Source organism: Ammospiza nelsoni, chromosome Z, assembly GCF_027579445.1.
Source record: "Ammospiza nelsoni isolate bAmmNel1 chromosome Z, bAmmNel1.pri, whole genome shotgun sequence".
Taxonomy (NCBI): Eukaryota; Metazoa; Chordata; class Aves; order Passeriformes; family Passerellidae; genus Ammospiza; species Ammospiza nelsoni.
This window is the reverse complement of record NC_080669.1, coordinates 87557190-87580176: the sequence shown is the minus strand read 5'-3', so window position 1 is coordinate 87580176 and position 22987 is coordinate 87557190. Positions and strand designations below refer to the sequence as shown.

General features: G+C 45.8%; 1 protein-coding gene across 1 annotated transcript; it reads left to right on the top strand.

The window, feature by feature from the left end:
• The first annotated feature begins 2380 nt into the window (after nt 1–2380).
• ACAA2 (acetyl-CoA acyltransferase 2) lies at nt 2381–20040 on the top strand. The gene is made up of 10 exons (XM_059491954.1): nt 2381–2443; nt 6632–6798; nt 8386–8514; nt 10248–10364; nt 11723–11870; nt 14112–14287; nt 15229–15358; nt 17532–17602; nt 18101–18255; nt 19415–20040. Exons 1-10 carry the CDS (start codon nt 2428–2430, stop codon nt 19497–19499), a joined length of 1194 nt encoding a protein of 397 aa, XP_059347937.1. The 5' UTR covers nt 2381–2427; the 3' UTR covers nt 19500–20040.
• Nucleotides 20041–22987: the final 2947 nt, after the last annotated feature.

The following is a 22987-nucleotide window of genomic DNA, read 5'->3' as shown; positions in this document are numbered from 1 at the left end:
CTGTGGCTCTTGGTCAAAAATGGGAATGCAAAAAATAACCCCTTTCAATATATACTTCCATCCAATAGAAACATTTCTAAGTAGCTTATAAACAGAAATTAAGAGAATCACTTTTACTTAGCACATGAAAGGTTTTAGAAGTTATAACCTGATTTCAGAGGTGCTGAAATATTGGCAGCTGATTAGAAATTCACTGAGTGTGGAGTGTTATGGCCCTGAGAGCCAGTGCAAATGAGTGGAGAAAAGGAGAGGAAAAGCCACCCATTGTACATGTGTGTAAATCACAGAATCCCAGAATGGTTTGGGTTGGAAGGGACATTAAAGCCCATCCAGTGCCACCCCTGCCATGGGCAGGGACACCTCCCACTGTCCCAGGCTGCTCCCAGCCCCATCCAGCCTGGCCTGGGGCACTGCCAGGGATCCAGGGGCAGCCACAGCTGCTCTGGGCACCCTGGGCCAGGGCCTGCCCACCCTCCCAGCCAGCAATTCCTAATTCCCAATGTGCCAAAATCTGTGCCTGCCCTCTGGCAGTGGGAGCCATTGCCTGGGTGCTGTCCCTGCCTGCCTTGTCCCCAGGGGCTGTGCAGCTCTCCTGGAGCCCCTGGAGGCCCTGGCAGGGGCTCTGAGGTGTCCCTGGAGCTTCTCTGGTGCAGCTGAACAGCCCCAGCTGTGCCAGGCTGGCTCCAGAGCAGAGGGGCTCCAGCCCTGGCAGCAGCTCCGTGGCCTCCTCTGCACTGGTTGCAGCAGCTCCAGCTCCTTGTGCTGCTGGAGCCAGGGCTGGGGCAGCTCTGCAGGTGGGCTCTCACCTGAGCCCAGGGGCACAGGGGCAGGATCCCCTCCCTTGGCCTTAAATGAGACTTGGATAAGAGAATTCAATGGCAAAGGAAGAAAATAGAGCAAAGCCCTTGTCTCTTTTTAAAGACAATGTTGCATGTTCATTGATTTATAGATTTATTAAATCATTGGAATTATGTAGAGAAAGTACTTGAGAGATTATTTTAAATGAAAAATGGGAGTCTTGACAGGATAACATTTTTTTCTACTAGAAAATTTACAGAACTTTAAATGTGTCCCTGAAGACATATGGCAGTTTTTATTTGTACACAAAATATTTTCACTGCCTTCCCTGTCTTCTGCCTGACAGCCAGCATGGTTCCACTGGAGCAATTATACAGATAAATCATACCTCAAGGTGCATTTCAACCATCAGAACTCTGGAGGGTGGGTTTTGTGGTGTACCTTGGAGGTGCAGATTCCTGGCTGGGAGGGTGGGCAGGCCCTGGCCCAGGGTGCCCAGAGCAGCTGTGGCTGCCCCTGGATCCCTGGCAGTGCCCCAGGCCAGGCTGGATGGGGCTGGGAGCAGCCTGGGACAGTGGGAGGTGTCCCTGCACATGGCAGGGGTGGCACTGGATGAGCTTTAATATCCCTTCCAATGCAAACCATTTGGGGATTCTAGGATATTTGTGTGTGGTTTTAACTATTTCATATTATCAGAGTGAACCATGGATCTGTCCTGCTGTCGGTTCTTGCAGCATCCATGGTGCTGCATCACTGAGACCAATACGTGTTCATTGCAGCCCACGGAGGGACCGGTTCTTCCCTCTAGTGACCAATATATGATCACAGGCATTTAGCCCTTTTATCCCTGTGGTTCTCATTGTCGGCTGTGTTGGAAAATGAGGGTATCCAAATGCCGACAGGTTTCAAACAGATGGGCTGCAAGCAGCTCCTGCTCATCTCCATCCGTGTCCAGGGGAGCCAAAGCTTGGAATTAGGGGCAGCAGTGTGTCAGCCATGGATTGTGCAGGAATTCAGGGGTGCGACCCTCCACAACCCCCTCAGGGAGGTTCATAAATCTCAGCTGCGCCAGGGCAGACTGAGGTTGGACACCATCAAGAATTTCCCCATGGAAAGGGAGGTCAGGAACTGGAACTGGCCAGGAAGGGTTGGAGTGCCCATCCCTGGAGGTGTGCAAGGAGGGCCTGGACGTGGCACTGAGTGCTCTGGGCTGGGTGACAAGGTGGGGATCAGGTGACAGGCTGGACTCGATGATCTCGGAGGTGCTTTCCAACGGAAGCGATCCCACGATTATCTGCAATTAACCGTATCACAGTGTAATTACCTGTGGGGCGGGCGGCGGGGGAGCCTCTCCCCTCAGCCATCACCGCCGGCCCTCGCTCCCCCTGCCGCCGATTCGCCAAAACCGCACGGGAAAAATCGAACCAAGCAGAAGCAAAGTATAAAAAACAAACAACCAAAAATTCCCCCCACATTTAAAATAAATTTATCAAACAACTAAAATTACGCGTAGAAAATAACTTTAAGTGAACTGCCTGCCGGCCGCTCCCGGCCGCCCCTTCCGCCCTGAGCGTGGCGAATGTGCGGGGCCGGCGGGCGGGCGCGGCACTCGACGGGCGTGGTGTGGCCATGGCGCTGCTGAGGGGTGAGGATCCCGTCCCCCCGAGGATCCCTGGCTCCCTGAGGGGCTCCGGGCGGACTCTGAGGGCGGGAGGTCACGGCTTGGACGCTGTAGGGGCCCCCAAAGCGAGGCAGCTGGTGGGGCCGGCAGGAATTACAAAGTAGAGCCCTCGAGAGCCATTCCCGTGCCTCCGGGGGATCTCTCTCCCCGCTGTCCCGTCCGTGCCTGCTCGGCCTGACAGCTGGAAGTAATTAGGAACTTCCCAAAAATATCGGGCTGCGTGGGGTCAGAGGGTGGGAATGATCGCCGTAGAGTGGGGAGGGGGCTCAGAGGGTGGGAGTGGGGTTCAGGGAGTGGGATTCAGAGAGGGCATGTGGTCAGGGGGGGAATGAGGTTCAGAGGGTGGGAATGGGGAGCACAGGGTGGGGAGGGGGTGCAGAAGGTGAGGTGGGGGTCAGACAGTGTCAGTCACAGCCTCTGTGTTCAGCACTGTTTTCTGCAGTAATTCTGCAGTGTTTGGCTCCCTGCGTGCTCGACTCAGTTGTGCTGCAAACACATAGCAGGGGTGCGTGTTTGTCATGTAACTGGGAGCTGGCTTGTGTGTCAGGAGCAATTTTTCCACGGAAAGGGCTGTCCAGCCCTGGCACAGCTGCCTCGAACGGTGGTGGAGTCCCCAGCCCTGGAGAGATTTATAAGTTGTGTGGATGTGGCCTTGGGAGTGCTGGGGAATGGTTGGACTCCATGGTCTTAGAGGTCTTTTACAGATGATTCTGTAATTCTGTGATTCTCTGTTTACGTGCAGTCACTAAGTGACACCTGAACTGTCAGTGACAGGGAGTTTGTCACCTACAGACCCTGCCTGTGTTAGCCCTGATAGTGCAGGATAAACTCCGCAAGTTGCCACAGCTCCTCAGAGTGTTTGGTGCAAAGAACTGATTTGTGCTCTGCATTGTTTAAATTCTGTGACTCTTAAAAATGAGGTACATACACCTTTTAAGACCTGTTCTTGTATGAAAACAAAATTGGAATTTATTGCAATAGGGCTTTTTATCTATTTGACAGCACTTTGCTACTTGACAGACTGTACTTAAATAATAGCATACATGTCAGTCATGGTGTGAGGTTGCAGAGCTAAGGTCTATGTAGTCAGCATTGTGTTAATTCTGATGGGTTTGCTGAGCTGGATAGCACAGAGGGCACCTTGCCCATAATTGTTTGATTTAGTTTTCTGTGCCCGCTGCAGGATTTTCTCTTATCTCAATCCACAACACTTCCATATACCGTTCATGCTTCTCAACTTCCTTTTTTATGTTATAGGTTGTTTTGTAGGCTTTCAAAATAGGATCTGATGAAGAATTATTTTCGTACCAAGTGCATTTGAGATATGTTGGAGCGTTAAGGAGTGTTTCGGTTCCCTGTTTGGCAGCAAGTGATTAACAAAACCGGTTTAAAAAATGTCTCAAATGCAGTGTTTGGTAAGGATTCAGAGTGATCTTGGCTTTCTTTCCCCAAAAGTTGTCAGATCTCTATGCATTTGGTACTATTCTGCTCTCATGAATTGTTTATCACCTTGGAATATTGCAGAGACTCTAGAATTTCTCTGATAATGTAGGACAGAACTAATTAACGGGAATTTAAGAAGAGTTGTTAAAGGTAAAGAATCCTTTTTCACTCAGGGCTTCAGCCACCCCTTGCTGCCTCTCCTGAAATTCTGGGGAGGCAGTGGCATTTGTAGGTGCCTCTCCAGTCGAGCAAAATTTGGCAGGCTCTGAGTTATGTCCCCTAAGGGAGTGTCTGTGTCCAGCTTAATTCAACATAACACAGACTGTGCTGCTGCTCCTTCATCTTCTCCTCATACTGGTTCCGCCCAGTCTCCTCTCTGAGTCTCGAGTCATTGTTTTATTGAGCAGCCAGAAGGTGAACGCGGGCACGGGGCTGATCCAAGTGAAAATGGGGCCCTCGTTTTCTGCTGAGTTGGTGTTCAGCCGCCTCTGTTGTGTGACCTGCCCTGGTTTATTGGCCCCGTGGTGTTGTTGGGAAGTGGGCAGCAGTGAGCAGCCTCCGTGAAAGAGAGAGAGGTGGTGTTGATGTGGAAGGAGTGTTTAGGGGCAAAGTTCCATCCCCGCCCCTGCGCTGCTCGTGAGGCAATGCCGCGGTGGATGTGACTGAACAAATAATGTGGGTGACTGACAACCCGGCCAGGAGGGAGGAGAAGGCGTTCTTTGAGCTTGGTCAAGCCCCCAGGCTGGTCTGCAGCAAGGCTTTGTGGTCAGTTAGGGCAGGCACAATTTGGAGGAGGCAGGGAATCAGTGGACGGGAGGGGTGGTGGAGAATGTGGGTATCAAGGCCTGTTTTGCTGCAGGAAAGATATGCCATGGAGGGAAGGTTTAGATTGGGTATTGGTAAGAAGTGTTTTGCCATGACATGAGCCACTGGCCCAGGGTGCCCAGAGCAGCTGTGGCTGCCCCTGGATCCCTGGCAGTGCCCCAGGCCAGGCTGGATGGGGCTTGGAGCAGCCTGGGACAGTGGGAGGTGTCCCTGCCCATGGCAGGGGAGTTGGGGCTGGATGATCCCTTCCAACCCAACCCATTCTGTGATACGTGTCTGAGGATCCTCCCTGCACATTTTACATCTCTGCACTGTGTTCAGGCCCTTGTCAGTGGGGAGCCTTGACCTTGACCAGTTTGTAATGTCCTTTTCTAACAGTCATGCAGCCTGGGGTGCAAATACATGCGGGATGGAGGAGCACCCTCTCTCTGACAAAACAGCCAAGTAACACGGATCAGATGACCTGAAATCAGTGCTCACAAGCAGCTTAATGAGCAGGCATTTTCATTTGTCTGCGTCCTTACATCTCTGTGTGTCCCTGCAGCGTTCCCTAAAATAGCTGGGTGTTTGATGGGAGCTGTGGAAACAGGGGCTGCGAGCGATACGCTTCAACTGGGGGAAAGTTCACAGCCTGCCTCCCACTTGTTTTTCTGCACGTGGGAGCAGGGAGCCAGTGTCACAGGCAGCCAGGAGATGTTTGCTTTGGTTCAGGGATGGCTTCGCCTGAGCTGGAATTTGTATCATCTGCTCCTGCTCCGTGCATTTGTGCACAACTGCTTGCACATGGTCTCCTGCCTAGTGAAAACTGGATTTTCTTCCCAGGAACCAAAAGATTCGTGCTAAAGCAGTTTAGGTGGCATATATATTTCTGGTGGCAGGAGCATGAATTTTTTGATTAGGGAGAGTTTTTCTTAAGCTAAAGTCCTAAGTCCTCAAAGCTGAAATAGTTGAAATGCATATAAAAAGTGTATGGGGGGGGGGTTGTGCTTTGGGCTTTTTTTGGTGGGTTTTTTTTTGGTGTTTTCTTTTGGGTTTTTTTTTTGTTTTGGTTTGGTTTTGTTTTTTTTTTTTTTTGCTTTGGTTTTTTTTGTGGAAACTATTTCTGCATATAAACCAAAAATCTGCTGGTTTTTCTAGAATGAGGGAATGGCCTCTGCTAAAAGCACTGTTCCTTGTCTGATTTTTTTACAGGTGTCTCCTACAGGATTTCCTAGATGTTGCTGGCATGTTTTTAGTGCATTAGCACTAATTTTTGATGCATGTGGCAGCCTACTCCGACTCCACATTTGTATCCAGCCTTACTTTGTTGTCAAACCTCACTGTGTTTCCAGAATCTTCCCAGCTTTTCTTTCTGACTGTTAATTCTTCACGCCTTCCTTGTCTAAAGCACCATTCATTATTTATCTCAAACTTCCTGTGTTCATGTTGCCTATTCTTAAAAAGTTTTGGGTTAATTTGGGGTGTCACCTGTTGCCCTGTTCTTTTAAGTTCTCCTGAGCCTACTGATGTTTACATTCTTGCAACGAATTTTTTCACACCTTTTTTTTGCGAATGCTTATTGTTTCGCAAAATGCTTATTGTTCCTCTTTTCTGGAGGAGGAGAAATTTGATGGACTGTTGGTTTGTCCAGTGTCATTGGAGAGGTAGCACTGTCACCCTGCAATCCACTGTCACTTTTAGAAGAATCTATAAATGTTGGAGTCAGAAATTAAACTGCCCTTCTTTTACCCTGTGTCCGCATGGTTTTATTTCGTGTCCTCTGGTGACACTCACGCGCTGGAGGCTGGCTTGGCGCTCTGCTGCGTGCGAGGTGCTGTGCCTGTGGATAATTTGTGCCCCCACTGGGTGTGTGTTCACTGAGGGCCATCTCTGCCCCCGCTGCAGGTGTGTTCATCGTGGCAGCCAAGCGCACTCCCTTCGGCACCTACGGGGGGCTGCTCAAGGACTTCTCGGCCACCGACCTGACGGAGCATGCCGCTCGAGCCGCGCTGGCCGCGGGCAAGGTGCCCCCCGAGATCATCGACAGCGTCGTCGTGGGCAACGTCATGCAGGTTGGTGGCCTGCAAGATCTCCTGCCCGGGGGCTGTTTCAGGCACCCTCGGTGTGGCCCTGTGTGCCTCTGCCTCGGGCTGGCAGCCAGAGGGGTCGGTAGCGGTTTGCAGGCTAGTGTTTCTTGCTTGTGCTTGAGTTGAGGGATGTATCCTGTGTGATTTGTGGTGCTGTTGGGAGCAGGGCTTAGCTTGCTTTTTTTAGTGCCAGAGGTCGTTTAAACCAGGACGAGCTGACCTCCAAAAAGTATGTGTCAATTAACTGGTTAGTTGCTAATCCCAGGTATGTTTCCCTGGTTTTAATGGCTGGAGCTGTGTGACTCAGTGATCAGTATTTTTTCACAGAGTTGTATAAATCCCTTTCTGTGTCAAGCCTGTAAGTGATATGAGTCAATTTCTCCTGTGTTTTCTATAGATTTTTTTTTTTTTGAGTGATTGTGAGTTTCCTTTGAACTGGAAGGATTCATGCTTTGATTGGCAGAGACATTTGGACAATCGTGTCTCTTCCAAAGAGGATGCTGTTGTATGCATTGCAGAACTGCAGCTACCCACACATACAAATGAGGATCTTTGTTTTAGGCAAGACAGCAAAGAACATTCCTAGCTTTTTTTTTTTTTGCTTTGTGTTCTGATTTCACCATTACTATTAAGGGTGGGGACTTTTATTTTGCACTGCATGTTTCAAGGATGCAGAAGAAGCAAGTAGCTGAGAACTTGGACAATAAGCAAAGAACAAGGTGGTATTCCTTCTTTGCATTTTCATCCAAAAGAGTGGTTTCAAATTATTCTGTCTCCTACAGCTACCATCTAAGCTTCTTTTATTCAACTTTTCAATTCTGTAAGAGCTGTTTGTGGCTTAGGAAAACATTGCTGCACTCAAATCTCTTGTAGTGCTTTCACATAAAAAATAGCCATCTCCTGATAAAGTTTCTTTTTATTTTGAAAGTACATGTCTTTTCCTTTGCATCATACTTCCCCATCCCAGTAGATTTTTTTTTTTAAATTCTGGTTTATTTATATTGTTTGATTAAATTTAATAAACTGTGAATGTGTGACTTCTTCAAACTCCTTCAGCAGAAGTGGCTTCATTAATTTTTTTTTTCTGAACTTGCGATAGTATTGCAGCACTGTGCATAGGACTTTGTCTTTATGATACGTTTTAGCTTAGGGCACGTTCCCCAAGGGCATAGGTGTTCTCTCTGGTTTTGGGAGGCCTTCCCTTGTTAGTCTGAGCAATATTAATTTACCTTAAAATAATTGCAGCTCGCCTGGCAGGATCTGCCCTTGTGTCAGCCTGCTATATGGGTGCTGTTTTGAAAATAAAGGATAAGGGAAAAAAACATAAAGTTTCTGACTTAACACACACTTTCTTTAAAATTCATATTAAGACAGTGACACTTTCAGATCCTGTAGGATAGTGTCTTTCTGAGCTCCATCAAAGTGCTTTGGGTGAGTGGTAGGATTTCTGCTGAACATGCACCATCTTCTGTCTGGGATGCAATTACACCATTCTGACTTTCCATCAACACTTTTTTTTGCTTTCCAAACCAACGGGAGTGTGACAAAACCTCTTTCCTGTTCTGCCTGCAGAGCTCCTCAGATGCCATCTACATTGCAAGACACGTTGGTTTGCGAGTGGGAGTTCCCATGGCTGTCCCTGCCCTCACTGTCAACAGGCTCTGTGGCTCTGGCTTCCAGTCCATTGCCAATGGCTGTCAGGTACAAAGCTGTGTTTCTGTGTCAGCTGTAGCTTTTGTCAGGCCTTTAAGGTGTAGAAACGTGTCCTTTGTGTTTGGGATGAGTCTTCACACGGGTTTTTGATAGAGATTTCTATTGTCCAGCACAGTTTTCTGCAGGAGTTCAGCCACCACAGTGCCCCATTGTGTGGATGTTTCTTAAAATCCAAGTATTGTAGTAATTTTTAGTTTAATATGAGGAATGCAACAAGTGTTAGCTAGTGAAATGGAGCTCAGCTGTGCTATAGTTGCATCCCACAATCCTGTTTGTATGGACTGGAATTACTGGACTCCAGGAGTCTTTCATCTCTTGATCATTGTTTATATTCTCACCTGCCTAGCTGTGTAAGCAGCAACCTGTGCTTTTTAAGTATGCTTTTGTTCAAAGATCCAAACCTCTCATGGGTTAAGTAGTTTATGAGGTCACTTCTTTTAAAATAGAAGAGAATCAACTTCTCTTTGAGGAGTTGGCTAAAGCCATTGAGTCAGAGCACAGGGATTTTCATTTCATTTGCTCATACATTGCTTTTATGAATACTTGAACAAGCAGATTGTTTATTGTGTGGGATTTTTTTGGTTTTCCTTGGCTAAAGAATTATTTTAGGCCTGATATTCTAGAAGAAAAAATATGAAAAATGTGGAGATAAGGTTACATGTTTGCAATAACATCCACCCAGCTGTTTTTTCTAGTGCGTTTTGCAGAGGCCAGACACATGTTTGTCCACACTGAAAAAATCTGCTGCAGAATGTGACCACTTTTACTGGAAGCATGGTGGTGAGGTCCTTTTCAAAGATGGCATTTCATCAATGCAGCCTGTGCTGCTTAGGTGCTCACAAAGTTTTTTGTAACAGTAAAGATCATCTCAGCACTTATTGCTACACACAAGTTATCAACTAGGAATCTCAAATGCATATTAAGATCACAGAATCATGGAACTGTTTGGGTTGGAAGGCACATCAAAGGACACTCAGTTCCACCTCCCTACCATGGGCAGGGACACCTTCCACTATCCCAGGTTGCTCCAAGCCCTGTCCAGCCTGGCCTTGGGCACTTCCAGGGATGAGGCAGCCACAGCTGCTCTGGGGTAATTTAATTTTCTTTCATTCTAGTTCATAAATAACCTCAGAGTCCAACTCAGTGAAGCATTTTAAGGAAGCACTATTCTTGAATGCTTTGATGGTGCATTTAAGAATTGGGGCTTTTAGGTTTTGTGTGCTTTGCCATTGATGAATTAATGTGTTTTGGGTACTTACTTTGGCAGCTACCTAGCTATTGTCTTCTAAAATTATGTCCCTTTTTTTTGAATTGTGAGATCTTACTTCAGGCTTTGAAGTGTAATTTATGTTCCCTTTGAGAAGAGTGGGAGCTGAAAACCACAAGCACAACCATTTGTGAACCAAACCACACCAGCATGCGGATGCCTGATGTCTTTGTTCCTCTGCTCTGTCATGTGTGCACACCCATATTTTCTTCTTCCCTCATGGACGCAATCATTCTTTGCTGAAGGGAAGAAAAAGGGACGTGGCATGAAGGAGACAGACCCCACCATTAACAGAAGGGTAAACCCTTCATCCATGTACCCACATGGCTAAGCTTGCGTTCATTCTAAGTTCGTTGCTTTGTAGGTGACAACCTCTTCTTTTAAAACAGTTGTTATTCTCTTCCTCAAGCAGCCAGCTAAATCCTGGATGTGTTTTGTTTTACTGTGTTGACAGGAAATCTGCCTGAATGAGTCAGAAGTTGTTCTGTGTGGTGGAGCTGAGAGCATGAGCCAGGCTCCTTACGCGGTTCGGAAGGTTCGGTTCGGAACCAGACTAGGAGCAGAGCTCAAGGTACTTCCTTTGCTCTGTGAGCAAAGCATTGCTTAGTATCAGGATTGTAGGTGCCAAATCCTTGAAAATGAAATTATTGGAGATTAGATCCAGAATTTGTACTTTAAAGCATTTATCTAGTATTCAGACAGTATCAAAACGGTAGGTTCAGGCCATTTGGTGAAGTGTGCCAGTTTTCCAGCTTTTTCAAAACCACTTTTGAGTTCCTGTTCCATGTTAAACATACCAATAAACTCTTGGACACAAAATTCAGTTCACTTGCTACATTCTGTGCAAGTACTATGTACAAAATGTCTGTGAAGCAGAGGCACACACATTTAGGCAAGGCTAGTAGTGCTCGCAGTAGGTAGAGAGACTGGTAAAGAGCATGTATACCTCCAAGCTGTGAGCATCTCTCAATTTCAAAGTGGAACCTTGAAGTTAAATCCATTGACCAGTAAGTTATATTTACATTTTCTTCTGAAGATAAGTTCTGAGTGAATACTGTGGAAAATACTTTATCAGCAGGATAAACTGAAAACGTGTCACGACTTACTCAGTAGGTCATAACTGACATCAAAATGCAAAATTAGGATATTTCAGTGTTTCAGCCCTTTGGATTTTTTTCCCACACCATATTTTCATTGTGAAGATGGTGAATATGATGTCCTTGATTTGTTCTTGTGTGGCACAGGTCCTACTGACAGCACCTTCACAAAGTTGCTGATACACCAAGTAGGTGCAACTGTGTTCTTACCATAAAGATAACTGAATTACAGTGACAGGTGAATGAATGGTTTATCGTGCAGAACTTTACTGCTGACAGAGATAAGAAAACCCATCTGAACAGACTGGACTTACCTTTATCAGGTTGAGTGAAGGTAAACTTGGGTATCTTCTCCCCTGAGATGTCATACCCACAGAACTTTTGACTCTAGCAAGGGGATTCTACCTGACATTAGAGAAAGAGCTAAAGAATTAGTAGGTTGTTGTGCCTTCTCACAGTGCCTCCCATTTCCTTCCTGGCAACCAGGAAGTTTGCTCACAGGATTCTAATAAATAATTAGTACAGAAGCGAAATATGCTGAAATACTAAAAATCTATTTTTAAAGCTTTCCCCAAGCCTCTTGGGGCCATGTATGAGTGGAAGGAATCACACTAGAGTGTAATGGAGATTAATTAGAGTAGCACACAAGAGCTTGCACACTGTTTTTCACTATGTTCATTCTGATAAATCAGTAAATTATCTGTAGATAACCTGAATTAATTCTACAAAGAGCCATTAGTTTCTAAGAGACTGCTGAACAGTTAGAAGCTGTCAGTAATTAATACAGGTATTGCCGTGCTTTCTGATTTCCTTCTTCTGATGTTCCACGCAGCTGGAAGACACGTTGTGGGAGGCCCTAACAGATACCCATGTTAAAATCCCTATGGCAGTGACAGCTGAGAACCTGGCTGCAAAGTACAGCATCTCCCGGGAGGACTGCGACCGGTACGCGCTCAAAACCCAGCAGAGGTGCAAGGCCGGTGAGTGAATCGGGCACGGGAGGTGTTTGTGTGGCACCAGTTTCAAGGCTGGTCAGCTTTTAGCCTTGGTTCAAAGCATTCTGAGGTTTCTCTGGTGCTCTTGTCCTTCTGTTTGCATGCTGTAATTTGTGATTTTGCTGGCCCCATGGTAAAAGTAATGCACTCTTAGGGGGGTTGACTTTGACAGTATGCTGAGTGCGGGGTTGCACCTCTCAGGTTTAGTGGGAGCTCCTTTCCACTGCCTTCCTGTGCCTTCCTCAGGGACATTCCTTAGCTGTTGAGGCAGCAAACACCACTGGCCAGTCGCGGCCTGAGCAGGATTCATGTTGGTGAATGTCGTTTGCTGGTGCCCCTCTGGTGGGATGCAGCATTGTCCCAGGCATGCCTGACTGCACTCCTTTCTTTCCTCTGCACGGCAGAACAGTCTTCCAGAGTGACCCACATCCTCCTTGTGTGCCAGCATGTGCTGTAATTCATCTAAATCCTTCTGCTTTCTTTTGCAAATTGAATGTTGTTCTTGAATGCTTGAACAGTCAGAGCAGATGGAATCTGAAGAGGGGATATTTGTTTAGGAGCTGTGTTTTAAACTGTTCTCTGGGTGGTTTACGTGCCCGAAACCATAATTCAGAGGCATTCAGCTCTGAGCCCTCAATGTAAGAAGGAGCTGGAGCTGCTGCAGCCAGTGCAGAGGAGGCCACGGAGCTGCTGCCAGGGCTGGAGCCCCTCTGCTCTGGAGCCAGCCTGGCACAGCTGGGGCTGTTCAGCTGCACCAGAGAAGCTCCAGGGACACCTCAGAGCCCCTGCCAGGGCCTCCAGGGGCTCCAGGAGAGCTGCACAGCCCCTGGGGACAAGGCAGGCAGGGACAGCACCCAGGCAATGGCTCCCACTGCCAGAGGGCAGGCACAGATTTTGGCACATTGGGAATTAGGAATTGCTGGCTGGGAGGGTGGGCAGGCCCTGGCCCAGGGTGCCCAGAGCAGCTGTGGCTGCCCCTGGATCCCTGGCAGTGCCCCAGGCCAGGCTGGGCTTGGAGCAGCCTGGGACAGTGGGGAGGTGTCCCTGCACATGGCAGGGGTTTGGATCAAGATGGACTTTAATGTCCCTTCCAACCCAAACCATCCCAGGTTTCTGTGACTCAGTTACTGTGAAGTTCAGGCCAAAATCCAGTAGAATGTGCAGTGGCTATCCTGGGACTCAACATACATTGGAGGCCAAAGGTGAACATAAGAAGGAAAGATCTAAGCATGGTTTTAGATTCTAATGACGGTGCATTTTAACAGCTGCACTCTTGAGGGAAGATTTTGTATTTTTTCTAATGGATGTAGAAGTGCTTTTTGTAACTTTTCTTCATCGTTTATTACCCTTCCTGCTCGTTCCTCTTGTTACCTAACTCCTGCTATTACTGGAGCCTTTGCTAGAAACTGTTTCTTGTTTCCTGGGATTTTACCTTGCTGTTTTTATTTCTGCATGTAGGACCAGGTCATCTTATCCCACAGTAAAGAGAGAACCCTGTGTGTAATCAGGAAAGAAAAAGGGTTTGAGGCATTTATTGAGAAGTCCAGAGGTAGCTAAACAACATCAGATCTGACAATTTCAGTTTTAAGTCTCTGTCTCATGTTTTATTAGGCAATCTGGCCAGATGCTTTTTTGGGCATCTTAGATACCTGCAATGACTTGAATTGTTTTAGGTTGTTTAGGCAGCTGAATCCCATTCTGAGATCTTAGTTTGACAGTGAGAGCCCTTGGAGGATCACCTTGAGCAGGATTTTGATTGATGTACAGTATTTTATCAACAGAAACAATGTGGCTCAAGAGGTTTTCTGCTCGTTGTTCTCTGAGTGAGATTTACATCTTGGCCATCTGAGAAATGACAGAGCTGTAAAATAAAGCAGCAATAAAGGGGAGTATGTACTAAAAATAAACCTAGTGGTTTACACAAAAAAAACCTAACAAGAAGGAGTTCAGCTGTTGAAACCTGACATAAAGTTTCAATATTTGAGGCTTTCTTTGGAGAAGTTTGACAGTCTATGGTTCTTACCCAACTTCTTAAAATAACAAAAACCACAAAAACCCCCCCAACAATAAATAAGGAAAATAAAGCATAAATATTGCTGTCCCTGAACTTTTGGTTCAAATAGAGCAAGAAGCTGTGTGCGCATGAAAATATGATTGTTGGTCATGCTGGGCAATCATCTTGATGTTTTTATCAGGTCCTTTTTATTTTCCTTTTTGTGGTTGCAGCTAATGATGCTGGCCACTTTAAGGCTGAGATGGCACCAATTGAGGTGAAGACAAAAAAGGGTAAAGAAAGCATGCAAAAGGACGAGCACCCCAAACCCCAGACCACCATGGAACAGCTGACAAAACTCCCGTGTGTCTTTAAAAAGGATGGAACAGTCACGGCTGGGAATGCTTCAGTGAGTACATCACACCCTTGGGTTGGGCACGTGTCCCCTCTGTGGTTCTCCCAAATTTATTGCCACTGTTTTTATCTCTCACCGAGTTGGCTCTCAGTGGTGTCTCCTGACAAAGATGACTTCTAATTCTGCAGCTGAATGCCCCAGCTGACTCTCCCAGCCTTGTGCCAGGTGATCCTGGTTGGTGCCAGGGGATCCTTCAGTCACTCCTAAGTCCTAAATTTGGTTCTATGGGCTGCCACTGATACTGCAGTGAGGCATTGGCATTTCCTCCTGAGCCTTGAGTTGTGCAGTTGGTGGCTGCAGTGGCTGTGTAGCCACTCTTCTTTTTTGGGGGGCAGTGGTAACTGAACTTCTTTGCTTCAAACCTACATTGTTTTAGTGGGCATACTGCTGCTGCTCATCTTTGTACCACAGCTACTGTCCTCTCTCCCCCAGGCCACATTTTGCTTTTACCCAGAACATACTCAGTGCTTAGCAGCATGTCATTATGGACTGTTCCTCTCACAGTCATTATCTGAATTAATTGATTAAAGTTATTTGGGCCAGATGGAGTGCTGTGATCATACAGTCAGAATTCATGCCTAAAATAGATCATAGCCACAGTAAGTGTGGGTGTCTGTAAAGCATCTTTTATAATTAATAGCACATATATTATCCATTATTAATAGTGTTCTTGCAAGTCAGCAGAATCATATTTCCAATGCAGGGAAGACTTATTTTTCTTTTCTAACACATTGGAATTCATGAAACATTTATCTATATTTAACTATCTTTCCCCAGCCTCAGAAGAGTGATTTGTTTTTGGTTGTTTTGAAGAAACATTGTTAAATGTTAATTATGGTACCTTAGACTCAAGCCCCTTTTTGGGGTTAAAGAGTGTGAGGATTTTTTTGTTTCTTTGTATTTTCTCACTAAGAATGCTTCTCTCTTACTGCAAGGGTGTGTGTGATGGAGCTGGTGCAGTCATCCTTGCCAGTGAATCAGCACTTAAAAAGCACAGTCTCACTCCTCTGGCAAGAGTAGTAGCTTATCACTCAGCTGGCTGTGACCCTTCCATCATGGGCATTGGTAAGTTGCAGTAAAGCACAATTTTATGGCATCAAACAGCACTAAAATGTTCTTGTCATGGGCATTCTGAAGGAAAGAAATGTGCTCAGGCTGGTGGCTCTGAAGGTGTTTGTGTGTCCTGCCGTCCATCCTGCTGTGTCAGTCCATCCTTGTTGTGCAGAGGGATGGATTTGCTCCTCAGTTTGGCTGGAGGGGTGTGTGCAGTGCCTGACCCACAGTAATAGCATCAGCATGGTTCCCCAGGCTCTTCTTCCCTTTTTGTACTGTCTCTTTTAGTCAAGAAAACAAACACACATTTTTTAAAAACAATTTTCTCCTAAAATTCACTTTCATTTGCTGTGAGCTCTAAATCCCTTGATAAAATGTGTAACTATGAGTTGCCTGCCTCACCTGTTGCTGATGGAGTAATGTAACCTTTCAGCAGGTTCAGTGACTCAACTGCTTGGATCCCAGGATATGCATCTGTTCCTGTGTTACTTGAAAAACCAAAAACCTTTTCTTGGTTGCTTTAGTCCCATATTTTCTGTTTCCTCATTAGGTATTTTCTGTTTCCTCTCTTAGTGCAAACAGTCCCTCAAAGCCAATCCAGACACCACAGAATTTTTCCCCTCACTTTAGTTTGCAGACAGCATTGTATCCCAGCATTGCTTTTCGTCTCTGTGTTCTGTTCAGAGGAGCTGTTGTTGGCAGGTTCTGGGTGCCAGTAGAAATGCAAATGAGGCATTGTCAGATTTGTTTTCCTGCTCAGACTGTCTGACTGACACAGAGCAGGAGGGAGGGTTTTCTTCGCTGGACTTGGTGCTGGCATTGTGCTTCCTAGGCCAGCCCCTTCTCTCTAGTTCAGGCAGCTCTTCTAGCTTGTTTAAAAACTTCATAAATCATATGGAGGATCACTTAGTATCCCAACTCCTTCACACCACAACTTGTCCCCAGCAGCCCAAAGAGACCAGATGAGGTTCATCGACCTGACAGCAGCAGATCTGACAAACAGGAGCTCAGTCTGAGCCACTGTCCTTTCACATACTGACAGCAGGTCCTGTCTCACAGTGTTCAGTGAGAGAATCCATTGTTTTAAAAAAGAGAGAGAGAGGGGGAAAAGTTTACTTGGCTGTCATTAGGGGTCTTTGTGATGTCTACATGAGACCCTCCCATTACTCTTGATGCGTAACAGGCATACTAAAATCCTTCCCTAATAAGATGCACTTAGTATGGTGTTAAGCTGCCTGGGGCTCCCTAAAACTCCACTGAGCTCTGAACTGGGTACTTATTTCTTTTAATTTTTCTGTCTCTTTGGTAGTTTACTTAATTTTATGTATTTATTCTTTGAGCTATGTGTTTTCATCGCAATTTTTTGGCAATGTGATTGCATGTAGGATTGTTTTAGAATTGAATGATCAGCCACCACCCAACATCTCAGTATGTTTCTCCTACAATCACATACCTAATTAACCTTTCCAAATTCTCTTTGAATGTGTGTGTTTCCTTAGGTAGCTGCATTTGAGGTTAATTTCCCTTCATAGTTTATATTAGGTTATAGAAGGCAGCTTTCTTCCAGAGGACAGTGTTGTTGCCAAACTCTTAATAATCTGAAACTCAAAATCTTGCTTTTTTCAGTTGTCCAAGACCTGGGTCTGAGGGAGCATCTAATTGTTTGGAATAAACTAGTTAAAGGTTTGGCTTTTTATTAGAAGATTTTCAAATATATTGAGAACACCAAAACAACAATACCCATAACTAAGCACATGACCAGCAAACTCTAGAGCAGCCTGTGTTTTTCTTATTTTGTTTACCTGGAGGCTGCAAGTTGTGAGGAAAGAATAAGTGGAACTACGAGTATGGGGAAGGAGAATGCATCAAAACCATTGTGAAGTTGTTTTATTTACCTGGGGACTGTCACTTCTCTTGACTCAAAAGCTCTGTGTGCAGCAGTAGTGACACTCTTAGATTTCCCTGGCTGCATGTTGGCAAGGAGACCAAGTAGTTTTGAGATTTAGGAGCTCTCTTACCACCTATTAAAGCAGGTTAGTGACATATCCAGAATTCATTATCTGCACAGAGGCTTGTGAGAGGGGTTCTCATAAGGCTTTATTAATTTGTCCTATGTAAAACAAGTTTCTAATACTTAATTTAATAATTTTTTAAATTTAACTAACTGCATATGATTTCCAAACAGGCCCTGTACCTGCAATTACAGAGGTTTTGAAGAAGGCAGGACTGACCCTGAAGGATATGGATTTGGTAGAGGTGAGATATTTTTACAAGAGCAGTGATTTTACCCCTGATCTTTTTAGCAGGAGGATTCCACTCATGTCATGTAGGTGTTCTTGTCTGTCAGGAGCCTGCCTGACCTCTGTCCATCCAGTTTCTGCTGCACAGTCACTACAAAAATCCCAGGCACGTGGAAACTGGAAATGGTGTGATCGCATTCCGTGGAACAAAAATATCCTCATGTGACATGATGTTTTACTCCTTTGGCTGGACTGCTCATGTTTTTAGTTAGTGATACATGTGAACAGAGCAGCAGGCATGGACCCACTGTCTCAGAACATACTGTACTTTTTTTTAGAAAATTCACCTTGTCTTGCTTAGTATTTGAATTTAGTTGGGTTGGATTGACACATGAGTGTTGGCTGAGCATGCTGTTATAGACACAGCATTTGACCAGTTCACCTTATTTATTCTTGTTTGCACACGTACTGCTGAAAGCTGGTGTTGAAGTTCTGTCCTTCTCTGGTGCTTTAGGTGAATGAGGCATTTGCACCTCAGTATCTGGCTGTGGAAAAGGTGTTGGGCCTTGACCCTGAGAAAACAAACGTCAATGGAGGTGCCATTGCCATCGGCCACCCCCTGGGGGCCTCGGGCTCACGGATCACAGCTCACCTGGTGCATGAATTAAGGTATGAACTCAGCAGCTGCTCAGCATGGGTGTGCTGCTGGCGGGTGGATTTATGCCTGCTGACATTTTGGGCACGGATGCCATGTGACTAAACTCTCCTGGTCAGCCAGCCTAAAACTCTCCTGGCTGGAGTGGGCCACTTTCTGTATGAGTTTTGCCACTTCTGTGCTGCAGGGCAGGTCCTGCACTTGACTCACATCCCATCCTGTTGTCATGACAGCATTTCTCAGTTCACCTCGATCTGATCCAAGCCTACTGGAGCCTGTGGGAAGGTTTCCTTCTTTTGAAATGGCCTTTGAGCAAAGTCTGTTCTCTTCTTAACATGGGGCATTTCATAGAATCATGGAGTCCTAGGGACAGCTTCCACTATCCCAGGTGTCCCAGGGACAGCTTCCACTATCCCAGGTGGCTCCAAGCCCCATCCAACCTGGCCTTGAGCACTGCCAGGGATAGAACAGCCACAGCTGCTCTGGGAAACCTGTGCCAGGGCCTCATCATCCTCACAGCCAGGAATGCCTTTCCAATATCCCATCTGTCCCTGTCCTCTGACAGTGAAAGCCATTCCCCCTTGTCCTTTCCCTCCCATGCATGAAGTCCCCCTCCAGTCCTTTAGCTACTGGAAGGGGATGCTTTAAAAGACTTCATTGTCACATTCTCTCTCCTTTAGCCCACTTTCAGAAATTCTGGCTCTTTTGGCTTGCCTAATATGCTTAGCAGCATTTTAATTCCCCCCTCAGGGTGGAGATAACTGTGTCTCTTTGCTTGCACTTGCAACACTGTCTTAGTGCTCAGCCGTGAGACTTCAGATCATTTGCACCTTGCAGAAATCTGTTTATTGGAGTGTGGTTGTAGAAAACCTAGCATTTGAAATCTACCTCAGCAATGGTTTTAGTTTAAAAACTATTCCAGAAATGTTCAGGTGGGGTCTAGTGGAAGACGTTTGTGCCTGTGGCAGGGGCTGGAACCAGATGATCTCTAAAGTCATTGTTCAGAAATATTTCAAAATAACAACATAGACATTCTAAAATGTTATTGTCAGTGACACCCAGTTGGTAGCTGGTTTCCTCTCATAAAATCAGGACAGGAGCTGCTGATTTTATGAGAGGAGACCAGCTGCAGTAACCTGCAGTGACCGATCCCCTGTTTCTGTTTCTGGGCAGGCGCCGCGGTGGGAAGTACGCGGTTGGGTCAGCGTGCATCGGCGGAGGGCAAGGCATTGCTGTGCTCATTGAGAACACAGCCTGAGGTCTCCTGGGCACTGCAGCTGCTGATCCCCTGAGAAACCTGCCTCTCTGACACCAGAGCATCGCTGCCTGCCTTTCCTGCAAGGTAAAGGAACGACTGAGAAGTCAGAATTCTGAACAAAAGAGATTCATTGATGTCTTTCTAACTAAAGGAAGTGCAGCATCAATATAATTTCACACTGATGAAGTATTTTCTAAAAGCCTCTTTTCAATCAATGTATTTCTGTAGGCAAAATTATTTTCATTTCCTGAGGAAATTGCCTGTCAAACTTTCACCCAACCTGCCTTAAAATAGCAGTCAGTGCAGCTTCTTAAGCAAGTATTGCTTAAACTTATTTCAGCTACTGACACTGTCTGGTACATGTGCCTCTTCTATTATCAGGAAATGTGAAAATGCAATCAGAGACTTTCTGAAGTATATATTGATTGTAGATTGGTGGCTGTTAACCTGTACCCTGCTGTTCTGCAAGGGAAGAGAACAGAAGCTGAAATTTTCATTGTGCCTCCCAAAAGAATAATAAATATTACACACAAAGGAAAAAGACTTGGTGTTCTGTTTGTTAGTTTATTTTAAATGTAAATCAACGTGAGAATTGTTAGTTTTGGGAAATCAGTGTTGGGTTTTGGAGAGAGTGTTTCTTTTTGTTGAGGAATAACTGGTGTTTATTAGGTAGTTTCTAGAGAAGTCCAGCAAATCTGCCAGCCCCCTGAGAAGGGACACATTCACTGCACGTACTCAGCATCTCTTTCTTAAAATTCCTCTGATAGTGCCACCCATATTTCTTGGGACTGCTGGTGTGGGGCTGTTCTTGGCCACTTTGGGAGGTGCCTCTGAGGAAGCTGCCTCAGAGGCAGTGGAGTTGGAGTTATGAATCATTTGACAGGGCCAGCATGACATTGGGGTGAAATGAAGTCTTGGTGCTCGCTGGAGTCCTCTAGGCTGCTGTGAGCAGCCTGCAGCTTGCTCTGATGTGCATGTCTGCATGAGGTGCTCACTGGAGAGAGCCCTGCCAGAGACAGCACACACCTCTCCATACCACTGGAGCAGCAGCAGAGACTTCAGCCTTAACTCCTTCTCATCCTCCGTCAAATATTCCTTACCAAATATTCCTTACAATAACCCTCTGCTGGCATGGGAGGATTGTGAAAGGCACTCAAACCTGTCTGCCTAGCCTAGCAGGAAATTCAGGCCAAGGCAAGTGTTGCTACAGCTGGTGGATAACAATTGAAATATGCTGATCATCTTCCCAGGGGTTTTCATGGGTGCAGTGACTTTAAAAACTGTAGAGATATTTAGCACTGTTTATATGGATTTAAAAAATCTACAACCAACCCAGCTGCAGTAGGGCAGCAAACCAGATATTTATCTAATACAGTGTCTGTTTTCCTCTTTCTACTCTTACTGTGGTAGATTGGGATTACTGGGATTTCACTGCTCAGAAAACATTTTCCACATGGATTTTGTCACATCTTTTGCAGGAAGATTTTTATTTAATAACCAGTAGTGCTTTCTGTAATAACCAATAACTAATTCCCTGTTTCTTCTTAGAATCATAGAAGCATGGAATAATCTGAGCTGGAGGGGACCCACCAGGATCATCCAGCCCAGCCCCTGCCCTGCACAGACCCCCCCACCAATCCCAGCCTGTGCATCCCTGGCAGCGCTGTCCAAAGGCTCCTGGAGCTCTGGCAGCCTCGGGGCTGTGCCCATCCCTGGGGAGCCTGGGCAGTGCCAGCACCCTCTGGGGAAGAGCCTTTCCCTGAGATCCAAACTAACCCTGCCCTTACAGAGCTTCATGTCATTCACTCAGATCTGGTCATTCCCTCAGTCTGGTCACTGGTTGTAGAGATCATGGTTGGGTCCTCATGGAGGAATTTATGGTCAGTTCTTGACTGTGGATGATCACTGAATTCTTGTTTTCAGAGAACTGGATAAGTTTTTCCAGGATCTTTTCCTTGTGCAATAACAGTTTTTTCTGAGCTCATCATTGTGTGTTTACAGTAAATCCTCTTCATGTGCTTTATTTAGCACACAATGTTTCATTTCCCCTTTTTATCACTCACATTTTTGAGATTCATGTGTAATTCTAGCCAGGAGAGCTGCATTTGGTCATCCTGAATTATGGTGTCATTTCTGAAGAATGCATCATCATGTCCATCTTATTTTCCAGAGAACTTTTTATGCATTAGCTGCAGCTTTCCAGATACCTTGACAAACGTGTTATCAGCACAGATGATGTACATCCTCCTGCCAGTAACCTTTCTTTGCAGTGTGAGCCAACTGCTTATTCCCATATCATTCCATTTTTATCCTGCTCATTTTCTGTGAGAACTGAGGAGGCTGAGAGACTTTGTCACACAGAAGAGGCAGTGAAAAATCGTTTCCCATGAAGTTACTGGGGCTTCAGGCAGTGCAGCTCTAGCACTTGCAGCTTCTTTCACATCACCCAGCTGAGGTCAGCCAGGTCAGAATGATGTGCTTGTAGAATCATGGAATGGTGTGGAGACTGTCCCATTCCAGCCTCTGCCATGGGCAGGGGCTCCTTCCACCAGATGAGATTGTTCCAGCCTGGTCTTGGACACTGCCAGGGATCCAGGGGCAGCCACAGCTGCTCTGGGCACCCTGGGCCAGGGCCTGCCCACCCTGCCAGCCAGCAATTCCTACTTCCCAATAGCCCATCAAAATCTTCCTTGTGCAAATTAAACTGTTAAATGGTTGAGACCAGCGACAATCCCTCTGCATTCCTCTTCTGTAGTTCCTGATTTCACGTCTAAGCCTAAAGCATGGCATTCCCAGAAGGCCAAAACCAGGTCTTGTGCTGGGCCCTACACAAACACAGTTTGCTGTGCTTCAGAATCACAGAATCACAGAATGGTTTGGGTTGGAAGGGACATTAAAGATCATCTACTTCCAACCCCAGTGCCATGGGCAGGGATTCAAAATACTGGCTTTTTTCTTGCTGAGTTATCATTAAAGATGAGCAGAAGCATTGATGTTTCATTCCTGAGCCAATCTTCTACGTTACGTAGGAGTGCTGAGCCTTGAGGATTTGGTGTGAGCTTGTCTTTGCTAATAAGCCCTATCATATATTGCAGAATAACAGCAGAAATACCTGATCCTTGTACTAATTCCCAGCTATGTTCTCTGATTTCCTGGATATAACAATGGCAGAACTGTGTTTCTGCCTTTGGGAAATTAAGGCATCTCTGCTGAGAGCAGTTGGGATTACGAGAATTTAAGTGTCCTGGAAGTAGTGGGAGATAAGAAATGTGTTAGATTTTAGAGGGATAATCACATACTTTAAATGTACTGAGTGCATACTTTCTTTTTTTTTCCTTCCTTTTTAGGCTCAGTTGTATTCTTTACGTGAATAGCCTCTGTTATGCAGTATAACGAAAATGCTAATTTCTTTCTTTTTTTGTACCGTGTGGGGTAAGAAAGCACGTGTGGGATATACTGCCCGTGTAGAACTGTGCAGGATTTACTTT